Raw genomic sequence first — 19,745 nt, forward strand, 5'->3', positions numbered from 1 at the left:
ATTAACTACATTGTTATAATTTTGGTCATGCAAACTCAACCTACATTAGGGGGAAATAGGGCCAGGTTTTTTTAAAACCCTAGCCCAATCCTAAGTCCTCTTAGCTCAACCCAAGCCCAACCCGATCCTAGGTCGGGTTGAGATATCTCAGCCCAGGCCCAACCCAGCCCAACTCTAATTGACCCTGATCGGGCCAAACTAGGCTGGGTTGGCCCTAGTTGACCCTGACTTGCCCTACTTTTTTTGCCATTTATGTTGTCCTATGCATTAGAAAGATGAGACACATGTGATTGGGTATTGGTTTGTTCATACTCATTCACTATTAGACATTTCTTTGGGTTATAAACTTTAGCCCAATCTTAAAATTGTAAAAATTTTCGTTTAATAGATAATTAGACTAAACAGGAATTGCAAAATATAAACAATAAATTGTAAAACATAACCTAACACAGTGTCGGGTTGGGTTGGGCTTAACCCGAGGCCTAAACCCTGGCTCAACCCGACCTTGACCCAGGGCCTAAAAATTTCAATCCTAACCTGCCCTCAGGGTTGAAAAATCCAGCCCAGGCCCTGTTCGGGTGCAAGGCAGGCTAAGGGCGGACTCGGGCCAACAGGGCCAATACTTACACCCCTAACCTCCACCCCTTCCTACTCCCTATTGGGTTTGTCACCACTGAGGCCCCTACTCAAAATTTATGGACCCAAAAGTCTTGGCTCGATTGTGAACTATTTTAGGACCTAAGGGCTGCGATCTGATCATTTTCGTAGTTCAAGGGGTATGGCGGTCATTTCGCTTGCCCGGGTGCCGTTCTCTTTCTCTAAATAATCATAGACCTTTTATTTTAATCATTATGATCAAACTTTATTATCTCTAGATAGATTAAGAGGCACAACATGCCATTACGTTAAATAATTAAAGCAAATATTACGTCAGTTAAATTAATACCACGAATTAAATACAAAATCCAACTGAAAGACAACGATTTCCTTCTCCTTTTTTTTAAATTCATAAAATGTCGCCGTCTTCTCATTCTTTTCAGTGTATGGAGGAGTTCAGTCTTCCTCCGCCTCCTCTCTCTCTCTCTCTCTCTCTCTCTCTGCTTGTTAGGGCTTTTCAGGTTCTCGCGTCTCTCACGGCGCAGTTTATCGTCGCTATCCATATCGTACGCCGGGGAGGTAAGCCTCATAACCTACACTGCTCCTGTTATTGTTTGATTTTTGGATTAAATACACATACCTCTAAATTAGACCCAATATTCCGTATACACCTCTACCGTTATGACAATTCTACACGCAATCCTTTAAAATTCTACGTACACCTCTTATTTTTCAACTTAAACCTATTTTAAGGAGGGGTGTACGTGGAATTTTTAAGGGTTATCTATGGAATTATCAGAACCTGAGGGGTGCATACGGAATATTAGGTCCATTTTGAGGGGTATGTGTATTTAACCCTTGATTTTTCCGTCTCGTTTTGAGTTTTGTTTTATTTCTTCTCTGTTGCTTTGCTCTGTGAAAACTGAAAAACATAATTGGGGAAGAAGAACCGAAACCCTAATCAAACGAAAGAAATCTTACCCTTCTAACCTCTCCTAGTCTTTTTGTTGTTTGTAGATTAATCATAGTTAATCAGTTTGATTCTTTGTCGTTGTGATCGAGTTCATATACTCTCGTTCTTGTTGAGGTTCACGATCGGGTTTCTAAGGTTTGATATTGTTCTTCTTCCCCATTCCGTGCTCTGTCTTTCTTGCTGGAAAATCTACTGGAGGAATTTTGATTATTTCTTACTGTTTCGTGGAGAAATCTGGGTTAGGGTTTGATGCTTTGGTTGAGCTCGGCATCGGCCGGACGAGATAACAGTTTGGTTTTCGTTGGCAATGGCCAATCCCGGTGTCGGGACCAAGTTTGTTTCCGTGAATCTGAATAGATCTTATGGGCAGCCTCCAAGTTCGTTGTCAAATGCTGGAGCCAACCGAGTACGGTCTGGTAGCCATGGAAGCAGCGTGGGCGGTGGGATGGTGGTTCTTTCGAGACCTAGGAGTTCGATTGTCGGTCCGCAAAAAATTGGATCCAAGCTTTCGGTTCCGCCCCCCTTGAATTTGCCGTCGTTGAGGAAGGAACATGAACGTTTTGATTCCTCATCAACAGGGATTGGTTCTGCTCGTCCTGGGAGTTCTGGTTCTGGGTCGAGGCCGACTTCTTCTGGTGTGGGCTGGACGAAGCCCGTTCCTTCTACATTGCAAGACAAGGATGGTAGTGGCCATCACCCTTTGCTTGGGAGATCGGGAGGTGGAGCTCAGGCAGTTGATGGCGGTGATCATCCCTTGAATTCTATCGATGGGGCGTCGAGGGCAAGCAGTGCTTACATGCCCCCGTCTGCAAGGTCGGGTACTGTCACAACCCCAGTGACTGGTTCTGCTTCTTCTTTTCAGCCGGTTGAGAAGGCTGTGGTTTTAAGAGGGGAAGACTTCCCATCCCTGCTGGCTACCTTGCCTACCACTCCTGGGCCTGCTCAAAAGCGGAAGGATACTTTCCATCAGAAGCAGAAGGTGAGTGAAGAAGCAGCAGATGAGCAGACAGAGGGTTCCAGCTCAAGGCAATTCCTCCACATGCGCCCGCAAGTCCAGTCATCACGTCATGGTGTTGGCTCTCTTTCGAATGAGAACGGTGGCATGAATCATGGGTCCGGTGGTTCTATCAGAGGGGAACAGTCCCGTAAGTTGGATGATCACTTTCCAGGTCCACTGCCACTTGTTCGTCTTAACCACACTTCTGATTGGGCTGATGATGAACGTGATACGGGTCATAGTCTGCCAAGTTGGGACAAGGATCATGGGTTGTCCAGAAGTGAAGCCCTTCACGACAGAGATTTTGATCGTCCCAGGGTTGGTGGGGGGCTACCACGCTCACATGCTTTTGATCTTTCTGATGGTCGGGGTCTTCATGATGATGATGTTGGAAAGGTTTCTTCAAAGGGATTTCTACGGACAGACTCTTATGGCAGAGATTTTAGAACACCTAGTAGAGAAGGTCAAGATGGGAGCTCATGGAGAGCTTCATCCCTTGCAAAAGATGGATATAGAGCTCGTGAAGTTGGGAGCGATAGAAATGGTGCCAGTGCAAGTCCTTTTAGTCTCAATCGTGATATGAACAGAGATAATAAATACAATCAACCACCGTTTGGAGACAATTATCGGGATTTTAGCAATGGAATCATGGGAACTCAGGATTCAAGGTTTGGAAGGAGGGATTTGGGTTATGTGCAGGGAAACAGACAGAATGGGAGCCACATGGTGGAATCATTTTCTAATAGAGGGACTGAACAGAATATGCGGGATCGTGGTGATACCTCCAATCAATACAGAGGTGATTTCTTCCCAAACAGCTTGGTGCCTAAAACATCATTTTCTTCTGGAGGTAAGGGACACTCTGTGAATGATCCATTGCTTGATTTTGGTAGAGAAAAACGTTCATTCTCAAACAATAGAAAACCAGGTCATGAAGATTCTTTCTTGAAAGATTTTGGCACTGGCCTGTTGTTTGATGGAAGGGATTCTTTCTCTGGTGGTCTTGTTGGGGTGTTTAAGAAGAAGAAGGATGTGCTAAAACAGACTGATTTCCATGACCCTGTTAGAGAATCTTTTGAAGCAGAACTTGAGAGGGTACAAAAGATGCAAGAGCAGGAAAGGCAACGTATCATTGAGGAACAAGCGAGAGCATTGGAGTTAGCTAGGAAAGAAGAGGAGGAGAGAGAGCGGCTAGCTAGGGAAGAGGAAGAACATCAGAGAAGGCTGGAAGAAGAAGCCAGAGAGGCAGCGTGGAGAGCAGAACAGGAGCGATTAGAGGCTGTGCGAAAAGCTGATGAACAAAAGATTGCTAGAGAAGAGGAGAAACGAAGGATTCTTATGGAGGAAGAAAGGAGGAAAGAAGCTGCCAGACAGAAGCTCAAGGAGTTGGAGGCTAGGATTGCTAGGAGGCAGGCTGAAGTAATGAAAGATGATAAGCTTCCTGCTTCTGTTATAGCTGGAAGTTTGCCCAGGATGGTAAAAGAGAAAGTTGTTTCTAGGGAAGCAGAGGTGGGTGGTTGGGAGGATGGTGAGAGAATGGTGGAAAGGATCACAAACTCTGCTTCTTCTGATTCCTCCAGTCTGAATAGATCATTTGAGATGGGTTCTAGGCCTCACTCTTCCAGAGATGGAAATTCTGCCTTTCTTGATAAAGGAAAACTTGCAACTTCATGGAGGAGGGATGTCTTTGAGAATTCTAACAGCTCAACCTTCCTTCCACAAGATCATGAGAATGGTTATCGCAGTCCAAGGAGAGATGCATTTGGTGCAGGGAGGGCATTCCCTAGGAAAGATGTGTATGGAGGTTCTGGAGTTGTGTCTGCAAGGGCAACATCTAAAGGAGTTGCAGAGGCTTATGTGGTTGATGATTTCCCTCACCTGAGAGGGCAGAGATGGAACCTTCATGGGGATGGAGAGCATTATGGCCAGAACTCTGAAGTCGACACTGAACTTCATGATAATACTGCCGATGACAGGTTTGGTGATATGGGATGGGGGCAGGCTCGTTCTCACGTTAGTCATGCTGCTTATCCAGATGGACTTTATCAAAACTCTGAGGCTGATGGATTTTCTTCTTATGGGAGATCTAGGCATTCCATGAGACAGCCTCGAGTTCTCCCCCCTCCATTGATGGCTTCTGTGCAGAAAAGTTCCTATAGAGTTGAGCCTGAATGGCCTAATTCCTCAACTTTTCTAGACTCTGAGATGAGGTACCAACATGTGCCGCGAAGAAGCAAACCAATCTTGTTGACAGGGTATGATGGTGGTTACCAGGAGAAGCTTGAACAGCCAGGAATTATGGAAGCTCAACATGAAAATGCTGTCCCTGAGAAGAACAAACTAGATAAGCCAGCCACACCAGGGTGCGACTCACAATCCTCATTATCTGTTTCAAGTCCACCCAACTCACCTATTCATCTTTCGGATGATGACTTAGATGAGTCTGGAGATTCTCCTGTCTTGCCAGCTTCTGCTGAAGGCAAAGAGATGGCTTTATCTGACAGTGAACATGTTGCATCAGCATCAGAGATGGGTAATACCAGTGGGATAACAGCTTCAAATTCTATTGCTCCTCTTGAAGATGAAGAATGGGATATTGAGAACAATGAAGAGCTGCAGCTGCAAGAAGAATATGATGAAGAGGATGACGGTTACCAGGAAGAAGATGAAGTGCATGAAGGAGATGATGAGAATGTTGATCTAGCTCAGGAGTTCCAAGATTTGCATGTGGAAGAGAAAGATGCATCAGACAAGATGAGCCAGTTGATAGGCTTCAATGAAGGTGTTGAAGTTGGAATGCCTAGTGGTAACAAGTTTGAAAGAACCTCCAAGAATGGAGAGAAGGCAGTTCGGATAGAACAGAAATCTGTTGGCATTGCAGAAGAACCTGGATCTTTTGATGGGTTGGTTGCTGATGGACATAGCCTTCAACCTGAGAATTACTCTCCTAAAATGCGTGTGGGAAGTTCTTCTAAAACAATCCAGGAACCTAAGAAGGCACTCCAAAGTCTGGTTATCCAGCCTGTGGATGCTGACCACAACAGAACAACATCTTCTGGTTTTCTTCTGGATACTGTGGAAGCGTCTAATAGTCCCAGTTTTCCAGTTCAGCTGCCAGTATTATCTTCTGTGAATATGACCCTCCCTTCATCAGTCCAATCTGTGGTGTCAACTGTTTCTTCGGTTCCAAGCCAAGCTGATGGACCTGTCAAGGTGCAGTTTGGCCTGTTCTCTGGCCCTTCTCTGATTCCATCTCCAGTAACGGCCATACAGATTGGTTCTATACAGATGCCACTCCATTTACATCCCCAGGTTCGGCCATCACTATCTCAAATTCACCCATCAAAACCTGTCAACAATTCTAGTCAGATCCCCACTGTGGTTCGGCCATCACTATCTCAATTTCACCCATCAAAACCTATCGACAATTCTAGTCAGATCCCCACTGTGAAAGATAAAGTGTCGTTTGTATTGATGGATAACCATGGCTTTGTCCCTAAGCCTTTGGATGTATCTCAGGAGAATGTGGGCAAAGAGGTGATTTTACCTGCTGGAGGAAGTCTGGATAATGTAGTTCTGACATATAAGAGTCAAGCCGAGAGCTCCATTCTTAGTGAAGAGAAGCCTAAGCCTGATCAAGGTTCCCTGGATCGATGGAATCATGATCTTGCCGTGAAGAAGAACAACATATCCATATCAAATAATGGAGAGTCCCAGGGGCGGTTGCAATCCACATCAAATTTATCCCAGTTTCCTTCAAATGAAAGAGCTTTGAGTGGGTCCAAGGTTCCAGTCCAAATCTCTAGTGGAAAAGGAAAGAACCTCATTTATACCGTGAAGAATTCTGGGTTAAAATCCTCAGTTCCAGTTCCTGAGGCTTCTGCTCATTCAAATACCAGTGGATTTCAGAGGAAGTCTCGACAGAACGTTCGGCGTACTGAATTTAGAGTGCGAGAGAATGGTGATAGGAGGCAAATGGAAACTGTAGTTTCATCTAACAGTGGGCTGGATGGAAAGTCAAATTTCAATGGAAAGGTGTCTGGAGTCTCTTCAAGAAGTGGGGCCAAGAGGGATGCTGTTTTGGCCAAACCATCCAAGCAGTCAATTCATTCTGAAAGTGTACAGTCTGGTTCAATTAGTTCACGAATGCTTGATGAAAGCAAGATGGAAAAGGGACAAGGGAAAGAAGCATTGAAAAAGAGGTTTACATCTTCACTTGGCATCTCGCCCTCTGGAGAGGGAAACTTGAAGAGAAATATCAATTCTGAGGAGGATGTTGATGCCCCCCTGCAAAGGGGCGTTGTGCGTGTTTTCAAACAACCTGGCATTGAAGCCCCTAGTGATGAAGATGACTTCATCGAGGTGAGGTCTAAGAGGCAAATGCTGAATGATCGGCGAGAACAGAGAGAAAAGGAAATTAAGGCCAAGTCTAGGGTAATAAAGGTACTATACCTTGTCAAAATTTCTTATCTTTTTATGGTCTGTCCTCTGATGCTGCACACTATCTTTGTTGGAAGGAATAAAAGGTTTCTTGATTTCACAATGCCAGGGACCTCGTAAACTCCGTTCTTTCTCACAAAATGCTGTTACTCCCAACAATTCAAATAAAGTTGTCACATCATTAGGTGAAGCAGCAAGAAACTTGCATTCTGAATCTGTTGTCACTGATGGACGGGCATTGCCAAATGTTGAAGTGCCAGCTGGATTTACTTCCACTGTGATATTACAACCCTTGCCTCCAATTGGCACCCCTGCTGTGAATACTGATGCCCAGGCTGACAAAAGATCCCATCACGTAAAGTATGTCAGCTACTTCTTTCGGAATTTAATTTTATTGGTGCAGAAGATCATTTTTAGGCATACAGTAATTGTCAATCTGTCAACAGGTCTCTCCAGACAAGCGCCATTTCTGTCATATCTAGTGGTGGAACAAGCCTTGGCCTGGGCTTACCATTTGAAAACAAGAATACGGTTCTGAGTAATGTTCAAACATCCCTGGCTCCCTGGGGCAATGCACGGATTAATCAACAGGTATAGCAATATCATATTATCACTGCCATTATGGCTTTACCGGTTACGAGGCCGATTATGTTCTCAAATGGTTTAGCTTTCATTTATAATGTATCTGAGTACAGCAAGCTTGTGACACTTTTCCTAGTTTAGGAATATTGGCCTAGTTTCTGTTGTCAGCAAAATACGACAGGCATGGGATTGAATTGTGAGTTTATTTGAATTTCCTCACAGCCTTGATCTTTTTGTTGATTGTGATAACTTGATCTCTATTCTCATTATGCACACCTCCTAGATTATAGCAGCTGCGGCATGGAATTGAAGAAACTTAAGCTAGCCTTGTACTTGAAGTTTGGCTTCCTGTCCTGGTCATTACTGAATTTGCTGAAAATCACTTCCTTTCGCCAGTATGTCCCTCGTTAGCAAGCCAGACCCTGCACAACCTATATAAAAAACGATGTTTCACTGATCACTTTTTTTTTTTGAGAAACTGAAGAGTTCCATTGGACTAAATGTGCCAGCAACTTTATCTCAAACCAAACACCTAAAGATGTGAAAAGATCTAAAACTTGCTACTATGAACTAGCTTTACTTTGCAAATTAGATTTTTAAATAATCTTTATGGCAGGATTGTTGAATTCTTCATCATCACCTTGAAAGGTTGATCTCTCCCCTTGAATTGTCTATCCAAGTATCCAACTGTCATTGTCATATAGAAATCTTCTGTAGAGAATGAAGAGGATGAGCTAAAAAGGGAGTCTCTTAGGTTTGATTTTGTCCAAAGAACCATGCTTTTGCATCATTGTTTTATGTTTATGCATACAAGCATAAAATCCCTGTAGTAGATGAGATTGTGACAAATTGAAAAATAAGTTTAGTCCAAACCTGAACCTTGAATCCTTGCTCCCTTCGACAAAAGCCTTGCTGGATTTGGTAAAACATTTACAGAACTGCCCCTGATGTAGATCGAAGCATGAAGAAAATAGTCAGGAATTACTGTTTACGTGAACAGTGTCATAGCCCATATTGCCTTGATGGAAAGAAATCCTTCTGAAAGACCCAAGTTGAAGACTAAAACCCTGTTCACGTCATTGTTCATGTGAACAGTGTCAAAGCCAAAATTTGCTTTGTTTGGGATTGATTTTTAGAAGATCGTGTGGACCCGTCAAGTGGAGGAAGATTCTATCCTAATGCTGCCATAGTTTATTTTCTATTTTCAGTTTATATTAGGTAGTTTCTAATTTATATTAGTTTCTAGTTTGGTTATCTTTGCATGTTTCGAAGGCTGAGTTATAAAGCCTTTAGTAGTTTTTAATTTCATTCAGTTTCTATTTCCATTAGTTACTATTTTCATTAGTTTCTATTTTTCAAACAGTTGCCAAGTTTTACTTTCTATTTTTGTAGCCTAGCCTCAGTCTATATAAAGGCAGTTATTGTAATCATAGTTGTCACGGCGTCATGGCGATCCAAGTCGGTGGAAGGGTGTCACGTCGATATATCGACATGGCGAGCATGTCGACCATGTTTAATTTTTTATTTTCTGTATTTTTAATGTCATTTAGTATGCTATAATATATGTCCTATAACATCAAAAATCAACATGAAAGTGTACTACACTACTACTAATATACTATACCACTATGGTTTAATTCATGAAAGTGTAACTAATATCCATTAGTGTATATGAAAGTATGAAAAATTGAAAATATAGATTAACCTGTCAAATAATTGAAAGCAATAGTAAAAATCAAATGATAGGCTAACCTGTTTACTGAAGCTTGATAGCAATAGTCTTTCTTCAGTGTGTGTGATTTGGAGCAAAGCATCTAAGCTATTAAATGGTTTAAAAAAAAATAATTTAAATCTAACTTTTATATGTACAAATATCGACCGATATGCCAACATATCGTGGTATGGCGTCGCCATGGAAGCCATATCGAACGATATATTTACATCCACCATGGCGTAGCTCGATATGCCACCTCTCCCAGCGCCAGGACGCCATGGCATCGCCTTGGCGACACCATGACAACTATGATTGTAATTGATTGACAAAATTAATGAATGAAGGTTTGAGGCATTCTGGCTCTCGATTATAGGAGTAAGACTCCTGTTCAACAGCTGGGATACCTGTGGGTGAGAGACCCAGGGCTGAGAGAGCCCATCCCCCTACCCCCTTCTTCTATCCTCTTTTCCTATCTTCAATCGATTCCCTGCTGTTGTAGTTGTTGGAGTCACCAACCAAGTGCTGTTGCTATACCTGAGAAGGACCAGAACTCGATCCAGACTACTGTTGGAGTTGTTGCTGCTGCTGAGACACTCCAACCTGCGACTGTGCTACACTCTTGAAGACTAATCAGCCACTAACCATCCCTGTGAATTTCTGCTACTGCCTCCCATCAACAGAGGGTTGCAGTCCTCCTGCGATTGCAGTTTCTGCCCAAATTTTTCATTTTCATTTTCTGACAATTCTTCATTTTTTCATGTGTTTGGTATCATTTTTTAAACTTGTTTTTATTTAAAATAAATGAAAACACTTCCAAAATCCCAATAGACTCAAGAGTCTATTATGGATTATGGCCAAAAATGTTTTTCCTTCATTTTTGCGCTCAAGTGTCTCAAGTTTAATAAGCACGTGCTCATAAGCAGTAGAAGTGAGGGTGAAATAGACATTTGGGTTTTATTTTAGAAAAGCTGCTGCTGCTTCTTTTGTGAACAAATCCTGCTCGATGGAGAACTGGGGAAACAATAACAACCTTCACCAAAAACTCTAGAAGTTCAGTATTCACTAAAATCCAGAGACATCAGCAGCGGCATTGGTTGCCATGTCTGAGATTTAACACTCACGCTTGGAAAAGAAGAAGAAGAAAGATCGTAGCAATAAAAGTAACCCAAATGACTAGGTTGATTTCCTGGTCAAACCCCAGAGCTTCACCCCTTCCTTAGACACCTCCCAATGGCTTATGTTCCTCAAGAACTATGACCGCCTCAATATCCGTACAGGCCACTACACTCCACTCGCCTCTGGTTACTCTCCTCTGAAGCGTGCCCTCCATGAGTACATCAAGTACAGAGTCCTCAATCTTGACAAACCTACAAACCCTTTTTCTCACAAAGTCGTTGCATGGATCAAATGTATCCTCCATGCCGAGAAGACCGGTCACAGCGGAACCCTCGCTCCCAAAGTCACTGGGAATCTCATCGTCTGCATCCATCGAGCGACCCACCTCGTAAAATTGCAGCAAGGAGCTGGGAAAGAGTACGTTTGCATTGCAAGGCTTCATTCGACGGTACCCGATGTTTCTAAGGTCGCCAGAGCTCTTGAAACACTTACTGGAGCTGTCAGTGGCCTCCGCTCATTTTCGCGGTCAAACGACAACTCAGGATTCGAACCATTTATGAAAGTAAGCTTCTTGAGTATGACGGAGATAAGCATTTAGTAGTTTTTTTGAATTCTTGCGAGGCAGGTACATATGTCAGGACGCTATGTGTCCATTTGGGTCTACTTTTGGGTGTTGGAGGGCATATGCAGGAGCTCTGCTGTATTCGGTCTGGGATTTTAGGTGACAAGGATAACATGGTTTCAATGCATGACGAAATAGATGCTTAGTGGGTTTATGAAAATTATAGAGATGAGACTTATCTGAGGAGGGTTATAATGCCCCTTGAAGTAGTGCTAATGAGTTACAAGAGCTTGATCGTTAAGGATTCTGCAGTGAATGCTATTTGTAATGGTGCTAAATTTATGATTCCTGGGTTGCTGAGGTTTGAGAATGATATTATGGTCGGTGAGGAGATTGTGTTGATGACCACCAAGGGAGAGGCAATTGCTTTGGGTATTGCAGAGATGACCACTTCCGTGATGGCTACTTGTGATCATGGTGTGGTTGTAAAGATTAAGAGAGTGGTGATGGATAGGGACACTTGCCCAAGGAAATGGGGTGTTGGTCCTAGGGCTTCGATGAAGAAGAAGCTGGATTGCTGATGGCAAGTTGGATAAGCATGGGAAACCTAAAATTATTTACACATAGGTAGTTACCAAACTTATTTTTCATTTTACAATCTATTGTGTTTAGTAGTTACCAAACAGTTTTTATTTTTTGATCAAAATGTTTTTTAATAATGATTTTTTAAAAATAGGCCAAACACAAAATGAAAAATGATACCAAAAAGACCCTAAGTTACTAATTTTGATTTTGTTTCTAATTTTAGGTTCTGCGGAAACCTATCATCGATCCTACTGTGGACTACAGCACTACATTAACCCCAGTAGCTGTGGGTCAGTGTAGACTGTAGAATGCCCTTTGAATAATGAATCTCACCAGTCACAATTTACTTAAATCTGCTTCCAATTTGCATCATTATTGGAATTGGGATATCCCATTGAATGGACTGTATCGGTTGTCCCATTTAGTGCCTGTATTAGTAATGTTTAGGCACTCTAATGTGCATCTTTCCCATATCAATTCTGTTTTGATGTTGTTTCCAGCCCCCCCCCCCCCTTCTCTTTGCTTTGGTGCTTTAGTTTGATTTTATTCCATATGTGATTTAATATCCTATTTATTTGCATGAATTTATATTTTCTTTGTATTTTCAGTAAACTCCTTGCTTTAAGATGCTGAGAGTTTTTGTTTTAGTTCTTTCTGTTTTACACTTGAATAGTGGAACTTGACATAGAGATCTCATAAATTATGGGCTTCTAGTTCTCAAGATCAATAAGTTAAGATGTTCTTTCTACCCTGCGTGTTATTTGCACAAGGTGAGGTTCTGATTTTGTTTCTGTGGTGTTTTAGGTTTTTCTCTCAATTGCCATGTTAGTTATCTCTGGCTTAGTTTGGAATTGTATTGGAAATATAATCTGGTAGTAGTAATATCTCAATGATGTGTGGTTTGCAGCCATGTTTTGGAGGCGATATGCATGTAAACTCTTGTGTATGGTATAGTTTTAACGCACCGCCACACCCCCCCCCCCCAACCCCCGTGCAAATATACCTTAAGTAGTCAATCCCATGTATTTCTTTTAGCCAATGACACTTAAGAAATGGAGGGTGTGAATTAAACTATGTAATATATACAACACATCCAAATATTAGCCCTAAAACCTGGAATTTGTAAAGCTGATGGGATGATGCATTGATGTTACTCTCAGAGTTGGGAACTAGTTGAAATATGCTCCTATTTGCGCACCTTCAATTTATACATCTTCTCGTTCTTCATGTTGCATAAATCTACTCAATTTGGATCTCACTTAACATTTGCCAGGTTATGGCCCTAACTCAGACCCAATTAGATGAGGCTATGAATCCATCAAGATTTGAAGCACATGTTGCTTCTATTGGTGATCACACCAGCACTGCTATCGAGCCCAGCAAGCCATCACCACCTCTCAAGACGCAGGACAAATCATATTCTTCTGCAGGAAGTCCACTCAACTCCCTGCTTGCAGGGGAAAAAATTCAATTTGGTAAGTGTATGTCTCAGTGAGATGATTTTCTAAACTCAGGATACTGTCGTCTTTCAAGCTGTGAGCTTATTGCTGAATCAATAATCCCTCGCTTGGCTTCCAGGTGCGGTTACATCACCCACTATTCTACCTCCAGGCAGCCGGGCCGTTTCGAATGGGATTATCTCTCCTGCTGCTTGTAGGTCAGATCCAATTGACCACAACCTGTCTGCTGCTCAGAATGATTGTACGTTGTTTTTCGAAAAAGAGAACCAGCCTGATGAGTCTTGCATTCATCTGGAAGATCCTGAGGCTGAAGCTGAAGCAGCTGCTTCTGCAGTTGCTGTTGCTGCTATCAGTAGTGATGAGATAGTCGGGAATGACCTGGGTGCATGCTCTGTCTCTGTTTCAGATACCAAAAGCTTTGGAGGTCCAGACATGGATGGGTTGACTACAGGCAAAGGTAAAACAATTCTGTGAAACATATTTCCTGCCTCCTTGATATTTTCTTTAGGATGAATGTTTACTCCTGGATCCACTGTAATGAAGCATCAACTTATCTTTGGCAGGTGTCACTGGTGACCAGCAATTAGCAGGTCAGTCAAGGGGTGAAGAGTCCCTGACTGTAACTCTTCCAGCTGATCTCTCTGTAGAGACTCCATCACTTTCCTTATGGCCACCTTTGCCAAGCCCACAAAATTCTTCTAGTCAAATGCTTTCACATTTTCCTGGGGCCCCGCCTTCCCATTTTCCTTGCTATGAGATTAATCCCATGTTGGGAGGGCCTATTTTTGCCTTTGGTCCACATGATGAGTCTGCTGGTACTCAGTCGCAGTCGCAGTCGCAGAAGAGTAGTACTCCAGCTTCAGGGACACTGGGAGGCTGGCAACAATGCTATTCTGGTTTAGACTCTTTCTACGGTCCTCCAGCAGGATTTACAGGACCTTTTATCAGTCCTCCTGGAGGAATTCCAGGTGTTCAAGGCCCCCCTCACATGGTTGTGTACAACCATTTTGCGCCAGTAGGACAGTTTGGGCAAGTCGGCTTGAGTTTCATGGGCACCACTTATATTCCCTCTGGCAAGCAACCTGATTGGAAGCACAATCCAACGTCTTCAGCAATGGGTATTGGTGAGGGGGACATCAACAATACGAATATGGTTTCTGCACAACGCAATACCCCAAGTATGCCTGCTCCCATCCAGCATCTTGCCCCGGGATCATCACTGTTGCCTATGGCTTCTCCTTTGGCCATGTTTGACATGTCCCCTTTCCAGGTAGAATTTTCTAAACTACTTGCAAAACTGTAGGCGCTGATAGCATGGATGGAAATATGAAATAGTTTTCCCACTTATCCTGATTAGTTTTTGAATGTTCCAGTATTGTCTAACTTTAGGAAACTACATGATACAACCTTGGCTGTGACTGAAATTGATTAGATGGAATATGTTCCACATTTGAACTGAGTATACTAGTATGCTACATTCCATTTTACTTAAGACTTATCGTTGAATGAAACTCTTCCTTCCAGTCCTCAGCCGACATACCAGTCCAAGCTCGCTGGTCTCACATTCCTGCATCACCAATGCACTCAGTCCCTTTATCAATGCCATTGCAGCAGCCGGCAGAGGGTGTATTGCCGTCACAGTTCAGCCATGGATTTTCTGGGGACCAAACATTATCTGTTAACAGGTTCCATGACCCTCATGCTTCAGCACCTTCGGACAACAACAGGAACTTCCCTGTGGTAGGTGATGCCACTGCTACTCAGTTGCCTAATGAACTAGGACTGGTACACCCTTCAAGTTCCAGCACCACCACCCGGGTTTCAACCAGCAGGCCAGCTTCCAACAGCTTACTTGGTGCAAATGGCAATGTCCAGAATGTTGTCACAAATAACTCATCGAAATGTGCTATAACTAATGCTGGCGAGAGTGGTGGTATTCACAACAATATGAGCACTAGCAGCAGCCAGGGCATGACCTCTGCTTTCAAGGCGCAGTCTTCTCAGCAGCAGACTTCAGCAACACAGCAGTATCTTCATCCAACTGGGTATATGGACCAGAGAACTGGTGGAATTTCTCAGAAGGTAAATTCCGGGAATGAATGGTCCCATCGGAGAATGGGGTTCCAAGGAAGGAATCAATCATCAGGAACAGATAAAACCTTTGCCTCTAAAATGAAGCAAATTTATGTCGCTAAACCGGCTTCTAGTGGAGCTTCAGGAGCAGTTTGAGAACTGAGGTCCAGGGTGTTTTTGAGGTTTGATGAGGTATCAAGGATGCTCCTTTGGATTGAATATTTACATGCTTTCATCATCAGCAGCATCAGCAGCCAGCAGCAGTGGAGGTAGGGGAAGATCAGTGGTGACAGCTAATTTTGTTAGTGATTTTTCAAGTGTTTATCAGAGTGACTAGAGTGGTTCTGTTTGTGTCAAGTTTCTGTGTCCCCCTTAATTTTATTTTTTTGTGTTGGCCCCATGACCCAAGCTGTTGCTGGGAGCTGATTGTATTAAGAAGAATATTTGGAAGTCCCCGGCTGTTCATTTTTTGTATTTAATTATCAATGATAAAATGAGTATTCTTGGCATATATTGTTCTTTGGACTATCAGTACTTTCAATTGATGAACATTCATCTGGGTGTTTTTTTTCTTTTTTTATTTTTTTATGATAAGACTGGTATTAAAACTAGGACCGAGTTTTCCTCCTCCCCCTAGTGAATGTATCACCACGAGATGGGAGAGGGTATCATGAGGGCCTGTTGGGAACATACTAAAACCCTAGGAGGGGTTTGTGAACCCTAGGATGATGGGTGAACCATCCTCTACGCGTGGAGGGAAACTTGATCCTTGAAAACAAAAGCTGCTAATCAACAATATTGTTCTACTAACATCCATGGACTTTACTACGTCTTACCTTTAGTAGCTAATAAGTGAGCTGGGTTATTAATGTCTTAACTTTCAATAAAAACACAGAAGAATATATCAACCTCAGTGATGCCTGAATATCAAAGAGATGGATGAAAATCCTCCATGGCCATGGGTGTTCAGCTGGTTCCACAGATACGGTTCCAAAGATTCCCTGTTTGATCTCACTTGCCTCTGTTTTTTTAGCAGAACCTGTATAACTAAAGTCCAAATATAATCAACACCGCACCGAACATGCTTCTATGGTACTTGGGTTGAAGCTCTCATTTGTTAGCATTATTAAGTGCTAGGATGCAGGCAGTTTGGTAATAGAAGGGAAGGTGGTGGTGGTGTTAAATGGTGGATGAGTTTGAGAGAGTTACTTATATAGTGAATGAAATTGAGGTCTCTTTCCCTTTTCACAATATTTGCAAAACCAAACTGTTTAATGACAGTAGAAATATCTGCATTGTAGATGACAATTCCAATGGCCATTGAAACTCTTTATTTCGGTGCAATCAATTTATTAGTTCTTGGCAATGATTGTGGCTCCTAATGACTTTGCTCTTTGCAATCCTTGGAGAAGTCCCCTTGCCTCTGCCTCTGCCTCTTAAGCACATCCAATAAACCTAAAATCCATTAAAGCTAGAATAAGTACTTCCAGCTTCATAAGAATCCTTATCAAAACTACCTCTAACTCAGCTGCAACAGCATCATCGAACTAGAGATGAGATACTCAGATACCCCGTTGTTGTTCTTTTGAGCTTGAAGAGTTACCCTTTGTGGTCAACTGTTGCAAATCCCTAAAATCTGCTTTACTGAGAAGGCAATTTTTAATGTTACTTCCTACGTTAGGCATCCCCTGTTAGTTTTGATGAACTGGGAACATTGGGGCCTTCCCCCTTGATCAGCGAGGGTGAATATAGGGAAGGAGTTTTCTATCTGGGAGTGCGGCCTACGCCACCACACTCGCATGTGTCTGTTTCTCTGCTCCTTAAAACAATGCGTTAGAACTGTTTTTCATATGGGAAGGAGATAGACTCATAGGAGTACTGGAGTAGGCCTCACTCCCGGACAAAGTTCTTTTTCCCAAATATTATTTAAGAAAATAAGTGTTCTTTGCTCAACCACTAAGATCTAGAATAGTGGTGAAGCATGGTTTATTCTTTCTATTTGTTGTGAGTATTTTTTGCATGTTATTCTTGTGGGAAGCTAATCTAACGTACATCTGATTGTATGTAAAAGCTATTCAACTTCTGGGTTGATTTTTATCTCATCCAACCATTGTTTGATGATTTGCTTAGTCCACCAGATCCATGTTTGAAACAATTTGCTTCAGTGATGAAAGTAGAGGTTGATGAATCCAAGGTGAGTGTTAGTTTGTCAGCTCCAATTTCATTTAATAAATCTCTACAAGTGTGTGTAGGACCAGTCAAAAAAGTGTTTGATTGAAGAGGGTGAAATGCCTCCCCAAAATGATCTTTAGGGTAATCAAAATCATGTTTAGTTGGTTGGGATCATGTAGCTCAATATTTATAACTTCTTATGTTGAGACATTTCATTTGTCACCCTAGAGCAGGCTAGGCAATGATGATCAAGGTGTTCCAAAATGTTGCAGGACCTCTTTTATAGCACTGGGGGTTTCTCGTGCCCTATCAAGGTGTTTCAAAAGTAATGGTAATATGATCTTTTCATGTAGGTGATACCTAGCACGAACCCAAAACCAGGTCTACCTAGGTTTAGGGTCACACTTGAACCTACCCCCAAAACCCTATATGTCAACCAAAGTCAGCAAGTGCACTAGCTCAGGCGCGTCGACGTTTAAAACGCATCTGTCGGCGTTGTCGGCCGACTAGTGGCCGATGTCGGTAAATTTTCATTGTTGTAGAAAATTGGACTCTTGAGCCCAAGCTTTTCGACCAAATAACCTACTTAAAGTCTTAAACCTTTCCAAAGACCCTAGAGGACGTGATGAAGGCAACTAATGGAGTTCTAATCCACAACATCCATAGTCTTGGTTGCATGATGGAATCTACCTCTAGTCTTAGCTAATAAACTATCCTATCCCCTTAGATGTAGGTAACATCTTAGGCTATAAATTTCTAGGCCATTTTACCAAAAATCCCAAATCTGGTATACCGAAGAGGTCAAGTAAAGGCTTTTTGTTTATGTGAGTCTTGAAGTCCATGTTGCCACATGCCACATATGGACACATTGAAGTGTATGGACACTTCATGCTTTGGGGTGATCTTACCCAATGACTTAAGATAACCATTAAGGTTCCCACTTGTTGCCATGGGTGGAAGGCCTAGCTCATTAATTAAAGCTTGAACATCCTAGGAACCACTGCAAACAAACCATCAGGCATACTATGAAACTTATAAGGTGAGGTTAGAACTATAAAAGGCTTTTTCACTTAAGGAATTACCAAAAACCTATATAATTGTACAATGTCTCAACACTTTAAATATAATATTTCAAACGTGAGGTACTCTAGGCGTAATTTCTCTAAATGTCAGGTATCCTAAGTATAATTTATCCTTTAATAAAATACCAAGTGAATACGAAAGATCGATTTAACAGGATGGGCCGAAGTGCTTAATCCCTTTGTTGGTTTGCAACTTGATCCAAACCGATCTCTCGATTGAATTGATTCAATTGGAGTCCATTTTTTATTTATGGACCCTAGACCCCAATCTAGATGGTGACTCTATATTCTTCCTTTCAAAAAGGGAGAGTTTTGGACCTTTGTTCTCACGTCGACATGAGAGAGAGAGAGAGAGAGAGAGAGAGAGTGTGTACTACCAGCAGTGTGTGCATCATTTTCTCATAAAATAAAATATAATTTTATTGTATGATGTTTTCGTCTAGTGAAAAGGTAGACCAAACAATTACAATGTCATTCGTACTTTTATAAAATAAATAAATGGGAAAAAGATTCCCACGACGTTGGAGTGGGAATTCCTTCCATGACCTTTCAAATGGTGAGTAGAGGGACCCACATTACATTCTCCTCAACCAAATTGTGGGCTCCATACTAGACAAATCTGTCTCCCACCCTCTCATTGATGTGGTTTTCCACTTTGGCATCATAGGAATCCCATGCCGTAAATAAATTATGCCACAAAATTTCCACGATTTCCATTGACATGGTTACATGCACTTTGACCTGCCACATATCATGTATACATGACAAGGGATTTGTCGCCCCGATTGTCCTCTTGTCACTACTGGACTTCTAATCTATTGCACTAACTTCATTCAAGATAAGGACTAAACAAATTACAGTTAATTTAGTAGTAGTTCTGATATGTTAAGTTGAGAGAAAGTTATTTGAGACGGCATGGAGGGCACGCATAAAATGACTTTTTAGGAGTAAATAAATACATGCATAGCTTCTGGCGAGTGTAACAAGAATAGCTTTGAACATAATTGATTGATCGATGAAAGAAACTTTATGTATCACACCTTCTTTAGGGTTTTTTTAATGAAAAAGATAGAAACTTAGACTATGTTTGGTATGCATTCTAAGTCGATTTCGCATTCTTGGGTGATGAAAACAACTAATTTTATCATCTGAGAATACAAAAATCGACCTAAAATGCATTACAAGAATGCATACCAAACACTGCCTTAGATTCAGATGAAATATTAACTAGAGTATTATAATTTTGGTCATGCAAACTCAACCTCCACTAGGGGTGAAACAGGGCCAGGTTGGGCCAGATTTTTTAAAACCCTTGCCCAACCTTGAGTCCTCTTAGCTCAACCCAAGCTCAACCCGGCCTTAGGTCAGGTAGAGATATCTCAGCCCAGGCCC

At 42.1% G+C, this 19,745-nt stretch overlaps 1 protein-coding gene and 1 pseudogene across 1 annotated transcript; both read left to right on the plus strand.

Annotated features, from left to right (window-relative positions):
• The first annotated feature begins 1,069 nt into the window (after positions 1-1,069).
• LOC122659044 lies at positions 1,070-15,292 on the plus strand. Its single transcript, XM_043854202.1, has 8 exons — positions 1,070-1,176; positions 1,626-7,010; positions 7,117-7,367; positions 7,451-7,598; positions 12,840-13,041; positions 13,145-13,483; positions 13,590-14,296; positions 14,551-15,292. The coding sequence occupies exons 2-8, from the start codon at positions 1,878-1,880 to the stop codon at positions 15,253-15,255; spliced, it is 7,485 nt and encodes a 2,494-aa protein (XP_043710137.1). The 5' UTR covers positions 1,070-1,176; positions 1,626-1,877; the 3' UTR covers positions 15,256-15,292.
• On the plus strand, positions 10,403-11,608 carry LOC122658118 (annotated as a pseudogene).
• Positions 15,293-19,745: the final 4,453 nt, after the last annotated feature.

Source organism: Telopea speciosissima, chromosome 4 (assembly GCF_018873765.1).
Source record: "Telopea speciosissima isolate NSW1024214 ecotype Mountain lineage chromosome 4, Tspe_v1, whole genome shotgun sequence".
Classification (NCBI taxonomy): Eukaryota; Viridiplantae; Streptophyta; class Magnoliopsida; order Proteales; family Proteaceae; genus Telopea; species Telopea speciosissima.

Coding starts and splice junctions, on each gene's coding strand:
- LOC122659044 (XM_043854202.1), top strand. CDS start 1,878: ATGGCCAATCCCGGTGTCGGGACCAAGTTTGTTTCCGTGAATCTGAAT. Junction 13,484..13,589: donor TGGGTTGACTACAGGCAAAG/GTAAAACAATTC, acceptor TATCTTTGGCAG/GTGTCACTGGTGACCAGCAA. Junction 14,297..14,550: donor TTGACATGTCCCCTTTCCAG/GTAGAATTTTCT, acceptor TCTTCCTTCCAG/TCCTCAGCCGACATACCAGT.